Source organism: Aedes albopictus, chromosome 2 (assembly GCF_035046485.1).
Source record: "Aedes albopictus strain Foshan chromosome 2, AalbF5, whole genome shotgun sequence".
Classification (NCBI taxonomy): domain Eukaryota; kingdom Metazoa; phylum Arthropoda; class Insecta; order Diptera; family Culicidae; genus Aedes; species Aedes albopictus.
The window spans coordinates 421,201,533-421,220,100 of record NC_085137.1 but is presented as its reverse complement, the minus strand read 5'-3'; the positions used below and the strand labels follow the sequence as shown (position 1 = coordinate 421,220,100).

General features: G+C 39.8%; 1 protein-coding gene across 7 annotated transcripts in view; it reads left to right on the top strand.

The window, feature by feature from the left end:
- LOC109417792 (intermembrane lipid transfer protein Vps13) overlaps positions 1 to 18,568 on the top strand; it is a 70,132-nt gene that overhangs the window by 25,270 nt on the left and 26,294 nt on the right. For all 7 annotated transcript variants that reach the window (XM_062853550.1, XM_029869650.2, XM_062853551.1 and 4 more), the window contains 3 exons: positions 15,996 to 17,234; positions 17,293 to 17,575; positions 17,633 to 17,884. In XM_062853550.1, coding sequence (XP_062709534.1) covers positions 15,996 to 17,234; positions 17,293 to 17,575; positions 17,633 to 17,884 — 1,774 coding nt within the window. The remainder of the gene's footprint in view (positions 1 to 15,995; positions 17,235 to 17,292; positions 17,576 to 17,632; positions 17,885 to 18,568) is intronic.

Here is an 18,568-nt window from a genome sequence, read left to right as displayed (position 1 = left end):
ACAGGGTTCAAAAATTCCGACTCTTCTAGCATTTCTTCCACTTGGCAGTCTTCTAATTCAGTTATATTTCAGAGGCAATACGATACGTCTTTATTTCTACACAGAACTATTTATTTTAGCTTTTATGAATCTTATTTTGATGTTTAACCAACCGAAAATCTATACACTTAATTTTCTCTCGACATTTTATGCAATAATTCAAACATTTTCAACAATAATTTTGTGCCATATTTTCAAAACAAGTGATCTAGCTTACATTATAGTGTTTACAGAAAGTATTTTCCATAAATAAAATTATTTATCATTGTTTCTCCTTATCGGGACAATTTTTTGTAATATTTCTTTAAATTTCACAAACAAAAATACTTTTAATGTCAATTATCTAGCTAACACGTCATAAACTAAATGCCTTGTGGTATATTCTCAAAAAATATTCACGAAGTTACAAAATAAAATCTATCGAAAACCAATTTTTCATTTACCTCGGCTAAACGAAAGTCTAGGCAAAAAATGGCATTTGAAGGGTTTTTTCCCCTCGTTTTTGTTTCAGTGTATATGAAGGGGTTAGAAGCAAAGGGGTGTAAGTGACAAAAACTCACTTTCGAGTAAATGAGGTTTAAAGTTTTTGATCAATTTTTCATCCCATACAAAATGTATGGAGTTTAAAAATCAACCAAATTTTCTCTGATTTATTATATTTTTTCTCTGATTTATTATATTTTTTCTAATAAGTGTGATGTATCATCTTTTCATAAAACTGTACTAGATATACTTTCACTTCAATAAAAAAGTTTTACCATAAAATCTTTTGTGTGATCTTCCCGACACTTTAACCCTCTAATACCCAATCCCGCCTTTAGACGGGGTATAGTTTGAGCATTTTTGTAATTTTTGTTTCGTGGAAAATCAATTTTTTTATATTTTTGGCTGATATTTAGGACTGTTCTGTATATCTCAAAAATGTTTTTTATGTATTTTAAAGTGTATTTACATTTTTTAAAAATCATTGAAAAATTGATGTTTTAGTCACCTTTCAGAAGTCATTGTTTATTTTGTATTTAATCGCTACAATTAACATATTTTAAATTTTTCCCAAATCATTCTATCCTTGTTTAAAAGTTTAAGGAAATCGAAAACACTCTAAAATTATTTTCCCTAAAATTACACGGAAAATAAAATTTTCTGTGAAAAAAATTTAAAATAATAATATTTCAACAATAATCATTAAATTTCAAAATGTTTTCATCTCAAAAAATCCGTTCCCCAAATTGGCTTCCAGGAAAAATATAAAAGTGTGGGGATGTTCAAAAATAAAAATTTGAAAATTCAAAAACTGAAAATCACGAAATCGAGAATTGAAAAGAATCATCTTCCAAAACATGTTTAAATCGATTTTAGATGACGAAAAATGATATTTAGATCAAAATCAAAAATTTGGGTATTAGAGGGTTAAAGAAAAATTTTGGGCCTCGGCTAAACGAATGTCTATCACTGTAGTAACCTGACAAGATGTATTTCAATAAAGGGAGCCCTCGAGGTAGCCTTTCTGTTAAACGTGAACAAAAGTTTTCTATAGTGGTTTCAACTTTAGAAGTTTCACACATATTATAACAAAACGCTACATAAAATATGAAATAGTGTATCATTGACTTTTCCGGCGCATTTCTGGCGAAGTCTCTGGGAAATTCTGATGGGATTCTTCTGATAAAGTTTCTGAGGAATTTCTTGAAGATAATCTTGATGTAATGCCAGGAGAAATTCATACCTAGTGAAAACTACTTTTTAACCATTTTTTGAAACCTCTAGTGAAATGCTTTAAAAATTCATGTGATTTCAAATAGGTATACCGTAAGGTATACCCTTAATTCGTTGAAATTATTCGGAAAAACAGATTTCTTGAGTAATCGCTGTAGGCAGTACTTATTAGATTCTGGTGGTATTCCTCGCGAGCAATTTCAGTGGAGTTCATGAATTATTTTGTAGTAAAATATCTTTAATAAATGTCTGCCGTTTTCTTTATAGTTTTATGATGTATTCTTGGATTTTCTGTTGAATTTACGAAACTTTTTGGTGAAGCGTTCACATGAACTACTGGTGATATTCCTGGTTTACTCATAACTAAATTCTGAATCATTCATAGAATACGTTTCAAGTTAAACTACCAATTGAAATTCTCGAAAGAATTCCAGTGTGTCAGTGTGGAACCAATACCGGTATTATTTTCAGAAGAATTTCTAAATAATTCCCTACTGAATTTCACGAAAAACTCTGTCTTCTGAAGAAATTCCTGATGTAACATCATATAATGCCATCTAACGCGCTTCTGAAAATTTCATAGAATATTTGCTGAATTGTTATTCAAATCAGATGCTAGGCGCTTACCTACAAAACACTGCTATGCTAGGAAAGCATCTCCGAAAAAAGTGCTCGAACAAAAGTTATTGCAAAATAGCTATTTTTTCGAAATCAGCGAAAAAAATAGTTGCAAATCAATAGTATTTTGATTGTTTACTAGCAGTTCCACTATTGAAACAAGTATTTGGCAATTGGGTTCACCTAATGAGATTACAATCATATTCTAAAAACTATTGCATCATATTCATCTCATTCCGTTTGTTTCGAGTTCGTCAAAAATCGATGGTGCTCTAGACTCTAGAGCAACCATGGGAAGCAGAGGATGAATATCTACTCTAAAACATGACATATAAAAAACGGGAAACATTTTAAAATTTCTGGAATTTAAATACTTTTCTGAATGGCCACCCTGCACTGAACACCAATTTTGCTGGGTGCGGTCATACGAGGCAGAGGCTCGAGGTGGAATTAAGATGAAAAATATAATTCGAGCTCGTTCCATACTATTCGGAAAATAAATAACAGTAGGGAATTATTTTTCATAAAATTCCCAAAAAATATTTTCGCAGTACAAGAGTGGAACAAACTACTCTTAAGCAAACTTCAGCTTAAGAAACTGTTATTCAGCTAGTTCTGTTACTTGGGTTATCAGCAACACTAAGTACGTCATATTTTTAGGTTTCTATTTTGGCCAATGACGTATTACATGGGAGGGTCCGAATTTGAAGGATCCTGGCCAGATTAAATATATAAGATCTAATTGTTTGAAGAAAACTATTGTTTCTCTCAATTCTATGGTTCACCTGTTAGTTCTAAGCAGATATCTCATTGGTTCCTTATGTGAGTTTGTGTTGATCTGGCCATACCGGAGAAGTAGCTACGGAGCTGATCGATGATCTATTGATCTATATGTTAGATATTCCCGGTTGGGTTAATTGGCAGAGTCCACACAGAATTCATTTGTAACCAACACGAACAAACTATAATTGTATGTGCCATATATGGGTATAAAAGACAGCCTGAATAAACCCAATGATCAGTTCTTAACAGTAACTTGAAAGTGTCTCTATTTTCATATCGAAGAAACTACCTTAATTAAATATAGTTCTAAGTTTTGAACAGTGGCGGCGAGAAAAAAAAAAATAAGATTTTAAATCTGTGCAGTGTTAGTGATCGAGTCCGACCAGTGATCAAGCCACCAGCTGCTTTGCGGCATATTGCGTGCTTCAATTGTGCAAAAAAAAAAACTATTGTTTCCAACGCCGAGTGTGATGTGTAAAAGCCCGATCAAGCGTAGGCAAACTGTATGCTGAAACGTAGTGGTACAAAAGTAGATTAACTTGTGCAAACTTTACCTAAATTTGTGGCTCATTCGAAGCGGTAGTGGAATTAGCAATTTTGCAAAACCGTGTGCGAAAAACACTTAGGTGATAAAGTTAAGCAGTGAGCAGTGCCGAGCGCGTACAATTTGAGTACTCTGATTCGAGTGGACCGGCAAGGACTCAGTAACCCAGGACTACACTATTGAGTGGGTATACTCAGAGAAAAGCGTAAGTTCAATTTCCTCATATTTTGTCCCTTTCTTATTTCACTCAGAGAATGTCGGCTATGGGAACGTTGGACCACTATGTGGCGGGAACTCCTTTTACCAACTATGTTGAGAGATTGGAGAGTCTTAGCCGATTTAACAAATGGGATGAAGAGAATAAGAAATGTGTTTTAATAGCTCTTTCTGGTTCGGTCGTATACGATGAATTAAAATTAATGTTTCCTGGTGTAGAACTGCAGACTTTGAGATACGATGACATGATTAAAAAGTTGAAAGAACGTTTCGACAAAGTCGAACCAGACATGATGCAGCGATATCGGTTCTACAACCGTTATCAACGTCCCGATGAAACAGCTGAAAGCTACATTCTGGCTGTTAAGTTGCAAGCTGAGAATTGTGACTTCAAAGAGTTTAAAGAAACCGCAATTCGAGATAGGCTTGTTATGGGACTTTATGACAAAGAGTTACAGAAAAAGTTATTGATGGATGAGGATTTGAGTTTAGCTGCGGTGGAGAAAAAGATTATTAGCAGTGAGGTAGCGGGAAACCAAGCAAACTCCATTTTCGGGCCGGAGAGACGAGAGTCATCTGAAATCAGCTCAATAAAGAATCGATTAGGAAAAAAAGAGTGGAATAGGAACCCCAGAGATTATGAGAGAGAAGCCAGAGGTTACGAGAGATCACCCAGAGAGTATTACGGGCGGTCTAGAGATCGCAGTCGGAACGTGAGTGAGAAAAAGCAAGTGAGCTTTCGTGAGAGATCGACTTTGAATAACAGAGATGCTAATCCGTATGCAAATGCAATTTGCAACTTTTGCAAAAAGAAGGGCCATTTGAGACGACAATGCTATTCCTATCGTAACAACAACTCTGTTAGGTTTGTTGGATCCGACTCGGGTTCAAAAACTGAAACATCTTATAGCTTTAAGCGCGACAAAGAGCACAGTGCATCTGAGGTAGAATCGGACGGTATGGAGTGCTTGTTGATAACCGCTGTAAACAAAATCAATGAGCCGTGCATGGTTGATGTTACGATAGAAGGAAAACGAATGCAAATGGAAATAGATTCAGGAGCGGCGGTGTCGGTAATTAGCGATATAGATTATTTAGACTTTTTTGGAATGGTTCCGATCAACACCTGTGAAAGACAATTATGGTGATAAGCACCAACGCGTATTAGCCACGATTTAATCTAGGATTTACCAAATCCGAGATTTAATTTAACACCCCGTTCGGTAAGCACCAAAGAGTTTCAAGAGAGGATTTAGCAAAGAAAGCACGCAGCCACTTTCTCTCTCGTGATTGTCCAGCTCGTGGAAATGTCAATTTAGTTTGCATCAGCATCCAATCAGCTGGTGTTTATTTACTCTTTTTTGGTGCAAAAAAAAAGTTTGTTATTCCTGCGTGATGGACCATGATCGGTGGGCAGAAATTGCGCGATGAGCGTTGGATGCATAACGCAATCCTAAATTACCCAAAGAGGATAAGTGGACACTATCAGACACCCCACCGCTGTTAAACACAATTCACCGGGATTCCTCGAGAAGCTCTTTCCCAGATGTTTTCCCATTGCTTCGGTAGATCATGCCTGAAATCTCTACACAAAATTCCTCCTTATTCACCAAGAGATTACAAAATTTGCCGTAAAATATTTTTGTGGAATTTCAACAAAAGTGCCTCCAAGAATTGCTCCAGGATTTTCTTTGGAAGTACATAACACGAAGCGTTCATCCAGCATTATTTTCTTTAATTAGTTCAAGGATTTCTTTAAATCGAAATTTATGTAAGGTTTTTTTAGCAGAAACTCATGTGGATCAAAATTTTGGAATTACTTCAAAACATCCTCAGGTAAAATACTAACACACATTCCTACGAAAATGCCTCCGGAAATTCATTCACGAATTCCTTCTGGAATTCATAAGGGAATTCCTCAAGAAATTCTTCCAATAATCCTTCCGGGAATTCAATTCCTCCAGAAATTATTTGAAAACTTTTGCAGAAAATCTTCCGGGAATTAATCCAGACATTCTCAGGAAATTCCTCCAGGAATTCGTCCGGTATTTCCTCCAAAAATTCCTGAAATTCTTCCAATCCACGAATTGTTCCAGAAGTTCTTTTGGAAGTTATTCGAGAATTTTCAATGGCAATTTGTCCAGAAATCGCTTGGAGAACTACTCAATAAATTCCGAGAAATTCCTCCAAGAATTGCTTCGGGGATTCCCCCAGGAATTCTTTCTTATTACTCCAGGATTTCTTTTGGAAAATCCTACAGGAATTCCTTCAGGATTCCCTCCAAGAATTTCTTCGGAAATTCCTCCAGGAATTCCTTCAGGAATTTCTTAGGCAATTCCTCCAAGAATTTACCCGGGATTTCCTTCAGCAATACCTTCGGAAATATTCTTCCAGGAATTCTTCCAGAAATTCTTTTGGTGATTTCTCCAGGAATTCCTTCGGGGATTCCTCCAAGAATTTCTTCGAAAGTTCCTCCAAGAATTTCTTTGGACATTCCTCCATGAGTTTCTTTGGGGTTTCCTCCAGGGTTTTCTTCGGGAATTTCACCAGCAATTTCTTTGGAAATTTTTCCAGTAATTGCTTCGGGAATTCCTCCAAGAATTTCCTTGGAAATTTCTCCAAGAATTGCTTCGGGATTTACTCCGGGAATTGCATCGGGGATTCCTTCAGGAATTTCGTCTGGAATTCCTCCAGGAATTTCTTCGGGAATTCTAGAATATTCCTCCGGTGATTTCTCCTTGATTTTTTTCGAAACTTCGTCCAGGAGTTGCTTCGGGGATTCCTCCAGGAATTTGTTCAGGAATCGCTCCAGGAACTTCTTCGGAAAATCCTCCGGTGATTTCTTCAGGAATTCTTTTAGGGATCACGCCAAGAATTTCTTCGGAAATTCCTCCAGGAATTTCTTCGGGATTTCCTCCAGGAATTGATTCGGGGATTCCTCCAGGAATTCCTTCGGGCATTCCTCCAACAAATTGTTTAGGAATTCTTCCAGGAATTTCTTCGGGAATTTGTTCAGTAATTTCTTTGGGCTTCCCCCAGTAATTTCTTCGGAAGTTTCTCCATTAATTTCTTCGGAAATGACACAACGAATTTCCTTGGGAATTCTTCCAGGAATTGCTTAGGAGGTTTGCTCAGAATTATATTCAGGAATATTTCTCCAGAAATTTCTTCGGGTATTTCTCCAGAAATTTCCTCGGGAATATTCCTCCAGGAATTCCCTCGGGGATACCTCCAGGAATTTCTTCGGGGATTTCTTCAGGAATTTATTTGGAAATTCCTTCAGGAATTTCTTTGGAAATTTCTCCATAAATTTCTTCGGGCTTTCCTCCAGGAATTCCTTCGGGGATTCTTCCAGGAATTCCCTGGGAAATTTCTCTGAGAATTTCTTCGGAAATTCCTCCAGGAATTTCTTCGGGAATTCCTCTAGGAATTTCTAAGGAAATTCTCCCAAATTTTTTTTGGGAATTCTTCCAGGAATTTCTTCGATAATATTCCTCCAGGAATTCTTTCGGGGATTTCTCTCGGAATTTTCTTGGAAATTCCTCCAAGAATTTCTTCTGACATTCCCCCAAGAATTGCTTAGGGGATTTCCTCCAGTAATTTCTTTGGGGATTCCTCACAGATTTTCTTCGGGAATTCCTTCAACAATTCTTCGGAAATTCCTTCAGGAATTGCTTTGGGATTTCTCCAGGAATTTATTCGAGGATTCTTCCAGGAATTCCTCCAAGAATTTCTTCGGAAATTCCTCTAGAAATTTCTTCGGGAATTCCTCTTTCGGGAATAAGGCCAGGAATTTCTTCGAAAATACTCCAGAAATTTCCTCGGGAATATCTCCAGAAATTTCTTTGAAAATTTCTCCATGCATTTCTTCGGATATTCCTCCAGAAATTTCCTTGGGAATCTCTCCAGGAATTTCATCGGATATTCCCAAAGAAATTTCTTGGAATATTTTTAGAATTGCCTGAGAAATTTCTTGAAATATTTTTTGAAGAGTTTCCGATCGAATTTCTGCAAAAAAAAATCTGGAGAAATACCCGGAAAAATTGTGGAGGAATTTCCGAAGAAATTTCTGAAGGGTTTCCTCCTGAGAATTTTTAGAAGATTTTCTGGAGGAACTCCCAGAAGAATTTATAGAGGAATTTCCGAAGAAATTTCTGAAGAGTTTCCTCCTGAGAATTTTTAGAAGATTTTCTGGAGGAACTCCCAGAAGAATTTATAGAGGAATTTCCGAAGAAATTTCTGGAGGAATCCCCGAAGAATTCCTGGAAGAATTCCCGAAGCAATTCCTGGAGGAATTCTCGAAGGAATTCCTGGTAGAGTTCCTGAAGAAATTCCTGGAGGAATTTGTGAAAACAAATCTTGGAGGAATTTTCAAAAAAAAATCCTGGAGGAATTCTCGAATAATTTCTTGGAGGAATTCCCGAAGCAAGTCCTGGAGAAATCTCCGTAGGAATTCCCTACGAGATTCTTGGATGAATTTCCGAAGAAATTCTTGGAAGAATTTCTGAAGATATTCTTGGAGGAATGTCCGAAGAAATTCCTGGAGGAATCCCCGAAAGAATTTGTGGATGAATCCCCAAAGAAATTCTTGGAGGAGTCTACGAAGGAATTCCTGGTCAAATCCCCGAGGATATTACTGGAAAAATCTCCGAAAAATTCCAGGAAGAATCCTCGAAGAAATTCCTGGAGAAATTCCCGGAAGAATTTCTGGAGGAATCCCCGATGAAATTCTTAGAGGAGTCCCTGAAGACAATCCTGGAGGAATCTACGAAGGAATTCCTGGAGGAATTCCCGAAGAACTTCTTGGATGAATCTCCGTAAGAATTCCTGGAGCAATCCCTGGAGGAATACCTGGAGGAAATTCGAGAAAACCCCGAATACTTTTAAACGTTATGTGGCCAGCAAACTTTTTGGCTTTTTTCTACACCGTGTATTTTAAATGGGTGCTGGGTACCCGGGTACCCTGCCGGCCACATAAGGGTTGAGAAAAATCTCCACAGAAACAACTGGGAGAATTCCCGAACAAATTCCTGGAGAAATCCTCGAGGGCATTTCTGGTGGAATTCCTAAAGGAACTACTGGAGCAACTCCTGAAAGAAATTTTTGCGGAATACTCAAGAGAATAGTAGAAGGAATCCCCTAGAAAATACTGGAGGAATTACCGAAAGAATTCCTGGAGAAATCGCCGAACGAATTCCTGGAGAAATCTAAAAAACCCTGGAAAAATTCCCAAAGGGATTCCAGGACAAATCCTTAAAGGAATTCCTGGTAGAATCCTTGAAAAAATCCCCAGAGGAATTTCAGAAATAAAAATTTCCTGAAGAAATCTTCGAAAGAATCCCAGGAACAACTTTTGAAGGATATTGCGATTGAAATCCTCACATGAATTCTTGGAGAAATCCCCGCAAGAATTGCTTGAGAAATTGCCGAAGGAATTTCTGGAAACATCCACTGAATTCCTGGACAAATCCCCAAAAAAATGCCAGGAGGAATCTTTGCAGAATCCCCGAAGGGATTCCTTAAATATCTCCGAATTCCTGAAGGAATCTTTGAAAGAAACTCAGAAGAATTTCTCAAGGAATTCCTAGAGCCGGAGGAGTTCGTGGAGGAATCCTCGAAGGAATTCCTGGAAGAATTCTCGAAAGAAAACTGGAGAAATCCCCGAAGGAATTCCTTGAGAAATCGCGGAAGGAATTTCTGAAGAAATCCCCTGAGGAATTTCTGGAGGCATTCCCGGATGAATTTCCGGAGAAATGGCTGGAAAAATCCCGGAGGAATTCCTGGGAAAATCCCAGATGGAATTCCTGCAGAATTATCTGAAGAAATTACTGAAGGAATCCCCGGAGTGGGGTGCAACTCTGATACATATTCAATTGAAACTTAACGTTAGCGAGCAATCCTGCTGTCGATTCACCATGTGCCTGGCCAGCAAGCAGCAATCCTACGATTATGCCTTCGAAAACATCACTGATCGTACTACAATCCACGATGCTCGTTCCCGTAGCAACATTGAAACTAACGTGATCTCTGGCGTCGTTTCCAATCACATGTGAGGAGAAAACTTTGTAGTCACTGCCTTTCAAATCTCCTCTGCACATCCAACGGGAAAGAAATTTCCCGGTTGAATTGCTAATCACGGCGCACGTCCACGTCAATTCTCAGGAATATTTGGAGGGTTCTTTCCGAAAGCATCGGTCGGCAGCACAAACTTGTTGTTTTTTAAATTTGTTTTGTTTTTCTTTGACGTTTCTATGCGATGGCGTAGTATGCGGTGCCAATTTATTCCCGCTCGCAGCCAGTTCTTGTAAATCCGAGATTTAATTTCGGCGTACTAAAGATAAATCTCAGATTAAAATCAAGGATAATACCGTTTAGTACTTAAGAAAATCGTGGATAATACGTGATTGGCGTCTAGTACGCTGTGGAGCTTACCGCCATTAGTGGTCGTGAATGGCGATCGCTTGCATATTGTAGGAGAAATAAAAGTTAGAGTTGTCTTGAATGGAACAGCGAGCTACCAGAGAATTATTATTTTGGAGTGTGAAAAACATTTCACACCACTTATCGGTCGGACATGGCTTGATTTCTATTACCCGGAGTGGAGAACAGGCTTAATGCAGAAAACTCCAGTCAATAAATTGATGCAAAGTAGAGGTACAGATGAAATTGTGGAAAATTTAAAGCAAAAATATTCAAAAATTTTTAATAAAGATTTTTCAGAACCGATTAAGGGTTACGAAGGAGAGTTGCAGTTAAAATATGACCAACCGATTTTTAAAAAAGCGTACACAGTTCCCTACAAACTGAAAGACAAATTGGATAATCACCTCGATATGCTTGAGCAGCAAAATATAATAACAGCCATCAAAGCCAGTGAGTGGGCCTCGCCGGTTATCGTGGTCGTGAAAAAGGATCAGGATATCCGCATGGTGATTGATTGCAAGGTATCTATTAATCGTGTTATAGTACCGAATACTTATCCACTACCGCTAGCTCAGGATATTTTTGCTTCTCTGGCTGGGTGTACGGTTTTTTGCTGTTTGGATTTGGCAGGTGCATATACACAGGTGCAACTCTCTGAGCGTTCTAGAAGGTTTATGGTGATAAATACACCCAAAGGCTTATATACTTATAATCGGCTTCCACAAGGTGCATCCAGCAATGCAGCAATATTCCAACAAATTATGGAACAAATTCTGCATGGACTGGAGAACATAAGTGTTTATTTAGACGACGTCCTAATTGCAGGAAAAGATTTAGCTGACTGTTTGAAAAATTTAGAATCAGTTTTAGAACGCTTGACTAAGGCTAATGTTAAAATTAACTTTTCAAAATGTAAGTTCTTTGTGAACAAGTTACCATATTTAGGTCACGTAGTGACGGACAAAGGTCTAATGCCCTCCCCAGAAAAATTGTCAACAATCGAACAGGCTAAACCACCCAAGAATATTAGCGAGTTAAGGGCTTATCTTGGCCTGATAAATTACTACCACAAGTTTGTTCCTCACCTGTCATCAAAGTTGAGCACATTGCATGCCTTGTTGAGTAATGACAAACAGTTTGAATGGACTGATAAATGCGATGAGGCATTCAATGCTAGTAAGAATTCATTGTTGGAAGCAAATATTTTGTGTTGAGAAACGTAGTAATCGATGCCTAAGTCAGGTTGCTTGGGTAGACACCTAGCAACCTGTTATTACGGAAGCTCAATAGCACCAACCATTTTTTCTTCACTCCTGTATCAACCACCAATCAATCAAGACGTTTTCAATAAAAACTTTAATTCGTTCCTCGTTAAACTACTTCGTGCTTTCTCTGAACTCAAGAGGTTATGGACCCCGCGCGGCGAGAAGTAGTCTACGGCATCCCGCAATTTTCCGGAGCTGGCTACGAAAACTGGAAGTTTCGCGTTGAAAAGTTCTTGAAGTCGGTTGGTTTACTGGAAGTCCTGAGTCAAGATGTTCCACCCACGGCTCCCGAAACAGCGAAGTTCAACGAAAAGGATGGCAAGGCGTCAAACTGGATAATTGCCTTTATTCATGATGACCTACTGGACCTGGTTCGTGAGAAAGAAACTGCGAAGGAGATTTGGACAACTCTGGCAAACGTGTATGCGAAGAAATCAGTGGCATCTCAAACGCTAATCCGGAAGCAGTTGGCAAAGCTGAAGATGATTGAAGGATCGTCAGTGAAGGATCACCTGAAGATTTTCGACGAGCTGATCCGGCAGTTGAAATCGGCTGGCGCAAAGCTGGAAGAGGGTGACCTGGTGTCTCAGCTGTTTGTCACACTTCCAGAATCTTTTGATCCGTTGGTGACCGCATTGGAGAACCTGGAAGAGGACAAGCTGACCTTGGATGTAGTGCGTGAACGTCTTCTGGCAGAAGAGCTGAAGAAGAACGATCGGATGACAGATGTCGGTGAGGAAGTACCTGCTGCTCTTGTTGGATCCAAGCAGAGAGGGCATATGACTAGAAGCTGTAAGAAGAAGAAGTCATCCGATGAACCTGTGACCTTTTGTGGAGGAGAACCGGTTGTATTTCTGACTGATCGCATACCTCGTAACAACTGTGAACAAGTAATCAGCTTCAAGATGGATTCTGGAGCCACAGATCATCTCGTGAAATCGAAGGATTATTTTACAACGTTGGAAAAGCTGCAGCGGCCTGTGAAGATAAGCGTTGCGAAGAACGACCAGTCTATCATTGCTTGGCACAAAGGATCGATTGAAGGAGTCAACCGGCACGGCGTTAAGATGGTAATACACGATGTGCTGTATGTGCCAGATCTACGTGAAAATCTGCTCGCTGTGAAGAAAATGGCGGCTGCAGGTGTGGAAGTGACCTTTAAAAGATCATCGGCGGAAATGAAATTCCAAGGAAAAATGGTTGCAGTTTGTCCGTTGCAAGGAAGTTTCTACGAACTGGAATTAGCTATCAGGCAACATTCAAACAGTTTTTCACCTGGAAGAAAGCAGAGGATCACCGTCGATGGAATGGAACCAGAGGGGGATTGCTCAGCCGATACCAATCCGTACCTCGGCATATCGTCCAAGCGAAGCAGTAAGCCTAAGCACACCAACCCCGGAAAATGGTCAAGAAGCATTAGCGCAGTGGATGATGATCCTGACATTGAAGATGGGACAGCGAAGCCGACTCGACTAAGTGGCAGATGTGTTTGGGATACATGCAAGACCGTCCGATTAAGAGGGGGTGTTGAGAAACGTAGTAATCGATGCCTAAGTCAGGTTGCTTGGGTAGACACCTAGCAACCTGTTATTACGGAAGCTCAATAGCACCAACCATTTTTTCTTCACTCCTGTATCAACCACCAATCAATCAAGACGTTTTCAATAAAAACTTTAATTCGTTCCTCGTTAAACTACTTCGTGCTTTCTCTGAACTCAAGATTTTGGAATACTATGACCCTAATAAGCCACTTGTTGTAGTATCTGACGCTAGTTCGTATGGCTTGGGGGGAGTCTTAGCTCATGAAGTCGAAGGAAAGGAAAAACCCATTTGTTTCACTTCCTTTTCTCTTAACTCGGCACAAAAGAAGTACCCCATACTACACCTTGAAGCCTTGGCGCTTGTATGTACCATAAAGAAATTTCATAAATTTCTATTTGGGCAAAAGTTCAAGGTTTTCACCGACCACAAGCCGTTACTGGGGATTTTTGGCAAGTGTGGTGCCAACTCAGTGTTTGTGACAAGACTTCAGAGGTACATTATGGAGTTATCTATATATGACTTCGAGATCGCATACAGACCTTCAGCACATATGGGCAACGCGGATTTTTGCTCGCGTTTTCCGTTGAGCCAAGTGGTACCTAAAAGCTTGGACAGTGAGCATATTTTGAGCCTCAATTTCTCTTATTCCCTACCACTAGACTACAAGAAAATTGCAGAAGCTACTTCAGCAGATTCGCATTTAGTGGAAATCCGACGTTTCGTAGAAGAAGGTTGGCCAACACAGGGAGGGTGCAGGCACGTCAAACTCGAACAAACTACGCCTACCTAACATGCATCGAGCGGGCCTTCCCAAACAACACAATGCGATTTCGCGGGCCACCCCCATCGACAAAACAAACCGATTTCCAAGCAGGATTCGACTAGGCTTCTGATCGCATTGCCAGTCACACTAACACACTCGTAAAAGATGAGCAGTAGGCCTACCTTGCCGGATGCGGGTCCCCTGGGCCAACATCGCTGAATGAACGATTTAAAGCTATGTATTCATTGAGAATTGACCTTGAAGTTATCGAGAACTGTGTTTTGTACCAAGGAAGAGTTGTTATCCCTGTGAGTTTAAGATCTAAAGTGCTAAGAATGCTGCATGCTAATCACATAGGCATTATAAAAATGAAACAACTAGCTCGTGAAACTGTTTTTTTGGCCAAGGGTAAATATGGACATAGAGGATTTTCTCAATCGTTGTGAAGTCTGTATAAAGTCATCTCCAGCACCTTCGAAATCGACAGAAAATAAATGGATCCCTACAACTAGGCCATTTAGTCGAATACATGCCGACTTTTTCTATTTTGATAGGAAAATGTTCCTACTTATTGTTGACAGCCATTCGAAATGGGTGGAAGTCGAAATCATGCTAAACGGAACGGATGCTAAACGAGTAATAGACAAATTCATGGCCGTATTTGCAAGATTTGGGCTTCCAGACGTGGTGGTCACAGACGGTGGACCTCCGTTTTATTCAAAGGAATTCACTTCATTCCTAGTTAACCATGGGATAAAACCATTAAAAAGCCCTCCTTACAACCCAAGTAGCAACGGACAAGCGGAACGACTTGTTAGAGTCGTCAAAGATGCTTTGAAGAAGCATCTACTGGATCCGGAGTTAAGGCATTTGGACATGGTGAGTCAATTGAATTACTTTTTATTCAATTACAGAAACCAAATAGCAACTGCTGATGGTTTTGTGCCCTCTAGCAAAATGTTTAGTTATAAACCAAAAGTTTTGATGGATTTGATCAATCCAACTAAACAATACAAAAAATATTTAGAGATTCCAAAACCAGCAAACAACAGCTACATCCAGGCTGAGCAAGTACTAGATCCATTCAGTAAGTTGGTAGTGGGAGATAAGATATTCTACAAAAATTTCAGGAAAACAGATCCTCAGCGTTGGATTGAAGCTAAATTCATAAAACAACTCTCTAAGAATGTCTTCCAAATATCTCTCCATAGGAACGTTTTATCGGCGCACCGAAACCAACTGAAACTTCTGAAATCCACGAGAGGCTCTAAACTGCTAGTCCCGTCAAAACACTCACGGAAGCGCAGTAGTAGGGAGCTGAGTGAGGAAGATGACACCTGCATCGGTTTCGAGGAAGAACCTAAGGATCGGTCATTTAGCAAATTCATGGATAAGCTAGAAAGATCTGTCGGTTCAAACAATCCCAAAAGACCGAAGCTCAGTCGAAGTCCAATAATAACAAGGAGTCGCTCGCGAACATGTGAAGTGTAGAATATATTATTGAAATACATTGTTAGAATTAAGTATGAATTTATTAGCTTTAAGTAGGTATCTAAACTGTATTCTAAAGAGGGAAGGATTGTTAGATATTCCCGGTTGGGTTAATTGGCAGAGTCCACACAGAATTCATTTGTAACCAACACGAACAAACTATAATTGTATGTGCCATATATGGGTATAAAAGACAGCCTGAATAAACCCAATGATCAGTTCTTAACAGTAACTTGAAAGTGTCTCTATTTTCATATCGAAGAAACTACCTTAATTAAATATAGTTATAAGTTTTGAACACTATAAATGATATTTTATATAGTAGTTTATCCTCATCTACTCACTTCTTATGGCGAATCCTGTAGATTGCCATCAAATTCTGGATAACAAGAAATATCCGGTAGATTTTTTCCTAGATGGTTACCTCGAGATAGGATAGATTCCTCCAAGATTTTTGATGAATCTAAGAAGGGATATATGTAGCTTCATTTGAAATGGACAATCTGTGTCATATTAATGTATTACCATATGATCGAGATGATATTATTTATTAAATAGACAGCAACTTATTGTTAATAATTCTTTCTTTTTGTAGGTGATGTCGTATTGAACAACTTAATTCTGAAGCAGAGCGCTCTCAAGGAGTTAGACCTACCGGTTAGCACACTCTACGGTCACCTTGGGAAACTGGTCCTCAAAATCCCATGGAAGAATCTGTACAGCGCTCCAGTGGAAGCTATAGTTGACAAGCTATACATTCTAGCCGTACCCAATACCGACATCCGTTACAATGCCGAAAAAGAAGACAAAAACTCCTTCGAGGCAAAGAAAGCGGAACTGCTCCGCATCGAGCAGGCCAAAAAGAACGAAGAAGAAAGGGACAAGCCCGTGGCGGATAAAACGTTCACCGAAAAGCTAACCGCACAAATAGTCAACAATGTACAGATCAAAATTTCGGATATTCACATCCGGTACGAAGATACCACCACAACGGGCTTTCCGTTTGCATTTGGCGTGACCTTGAGCAACTTGAGCGTCCACACCACCGATAAGAATTGGATGCAAACCCTGGTGTCGGAATCCGTTACCAAAATCTACAAAATGGCTCAGATGGAAATGCTGTCGGTTTACATGAACTGCAACACCCAGCTGTTCCAGGATCAAGATCCGTCCATGTACAAAATGTTGTTCCAGGAAACGATCGCTAGCAAGTTTCACAAGCCGGAAGGGTACCATTACATCTTCGGTCCCATCAGTTCCGGTGCACGACTGGAGATGGTTCCGAATCCGGAATCGGAGGAGCGTCCGTTCTCCTCACCAAAGATAAAACTGAATCTGTGTATGGAAACATTGGCGATTGGTATTACTAGGGTACAGTTCCAGAACACGATGCAGTTGGTGGAAGCGTTCGGCAGAATGATGCGAGCCATGCCGTACCGGAAGTTCCGTCCGTATGGCATTGGGTATAAAAACAACTACAAGGAGTGGTGGTACTTTGCGTACGTTTGTGTGCTGGAGGTGGAAGTTCGAAGGCGTCGCCGAAACTGGTCCTGGGAGAACATGAAACGACATCGGGACAATCTGAACCGATACGAGGAAGCGTACAAAGTACAGCTGACGGCGAAAAAGTTGACTCCGGAAATCATCACTCGTTGTGAAGACCTGGAACGGGTGTTGGATTTGCAGAACATTATTGTTATCAGAAAGAAGGTGGAGTTGGAAGTGCAAAAGGAAGGGAAGAAGCAAGAAGCGGAACAGAAAAGCGGATGGTTTAGTTCTTGGTGGAGTGGAGGTGCCAAGAAAGTGGATGACGCGAGTAATACTACGGATATAAGTAAGTTGGTGATGATCGAAATTGAAAGGCTTTTAACAGTAAAATTTTTGCATTACAGAGAAACAGTTCGAGGCTGCCATGACGCCGGAGGAAAAGGCCAAGCTGTTCAAAGCTATCGGCTATCAGGAAAGCGATTCTCCTACAGAGCTTCCCGAGTATTATGTGGCTCAAATTCTGCAATTTGAACTGAATTCTCTGGAGGTTTCGATCAAATCGGAAGTGTCCGTGGGTTCGCAGGAGAAATTGGGCAGCCCAAGTCGGCTACTGGAAAGGGTGATGATGTTGGAATTGAAGAACGTGAAATGTGGCGTGCAGCAAAGGCCTTCGGCTGGAGCGTTGAAGTTTGTATTTGGAGCGTTTTTAATTGTGACACACGTCTAAATATTTTAATCTTTCAGGGCCACGCTTCAAATGGAAGAGCTAACCATTTCCGGATTGAGACAAGGAGAAGTTCTTCCAATCATGGTAAGATCACAGCTGGAAGAATCCGACACCCTGTTAGATGTTTCTTTTGAAACCAACCCGGAAGATAAACTGTGTGACCAAAGAGTGGTGGTAACGTCACGGCCACTGCAAATTATCTACGACGCGGAAACCATTATCCAATTGACCAAAGTATTCACGACTCCACGGACGGCAACCATCTCTCAGTAAGTAGTCGATATATGGTTTTATTTAGCTGGTAATTGAAATGTTTTGGAAATTTCGTGAACTCACCTTGATACCTTAATGACTACAGGACCTTTACATCAGTGTCGAGCGAATAGTAGAATTCCGTTTTCGTCGGTCTTGGACGATGTTCCTCCAGTTTCCCACAACATTCAGAGAACTAATTTTCGGGATAACGGGTCCTTTGATAAAACGACATACAGATAAACATTATTTGCAGAAAAAACACAAACAATCATGTTGATCAGTATATTTGGAGGTCATCGAAGGTCAAAAACGAAGTAGATTCTTCGTCTACGATCCGATCCACTTGATTTTGATCCATCCAGCGTTTTACGTATCCACCTACCTAGTTTCGTCAGAAAACTTCAGTTAAACTACCGGAATATGATAACAGGACACACGACAGTATCTTGTACGCCGAATCAAGAAGAGCAATCCCTCTGTAATCTTGTCAAATAGGTAGATTTGAGGTTATAGGGAATCGCCTCTCAGTTGCTCGCTTTTATGCCTCAGAAGTTCTACCGGGATCTTCTCCTTTCCAGCGATATTTTTCTTCAGCTTAGGGCGTTCTAAACCTTATCGAGTGATGGTGTACATTGCATGGTTCCACAGCTTTACCGTAATCAGTAATGCTAGCTCTGTTTCTAGATACAGTATTGCCT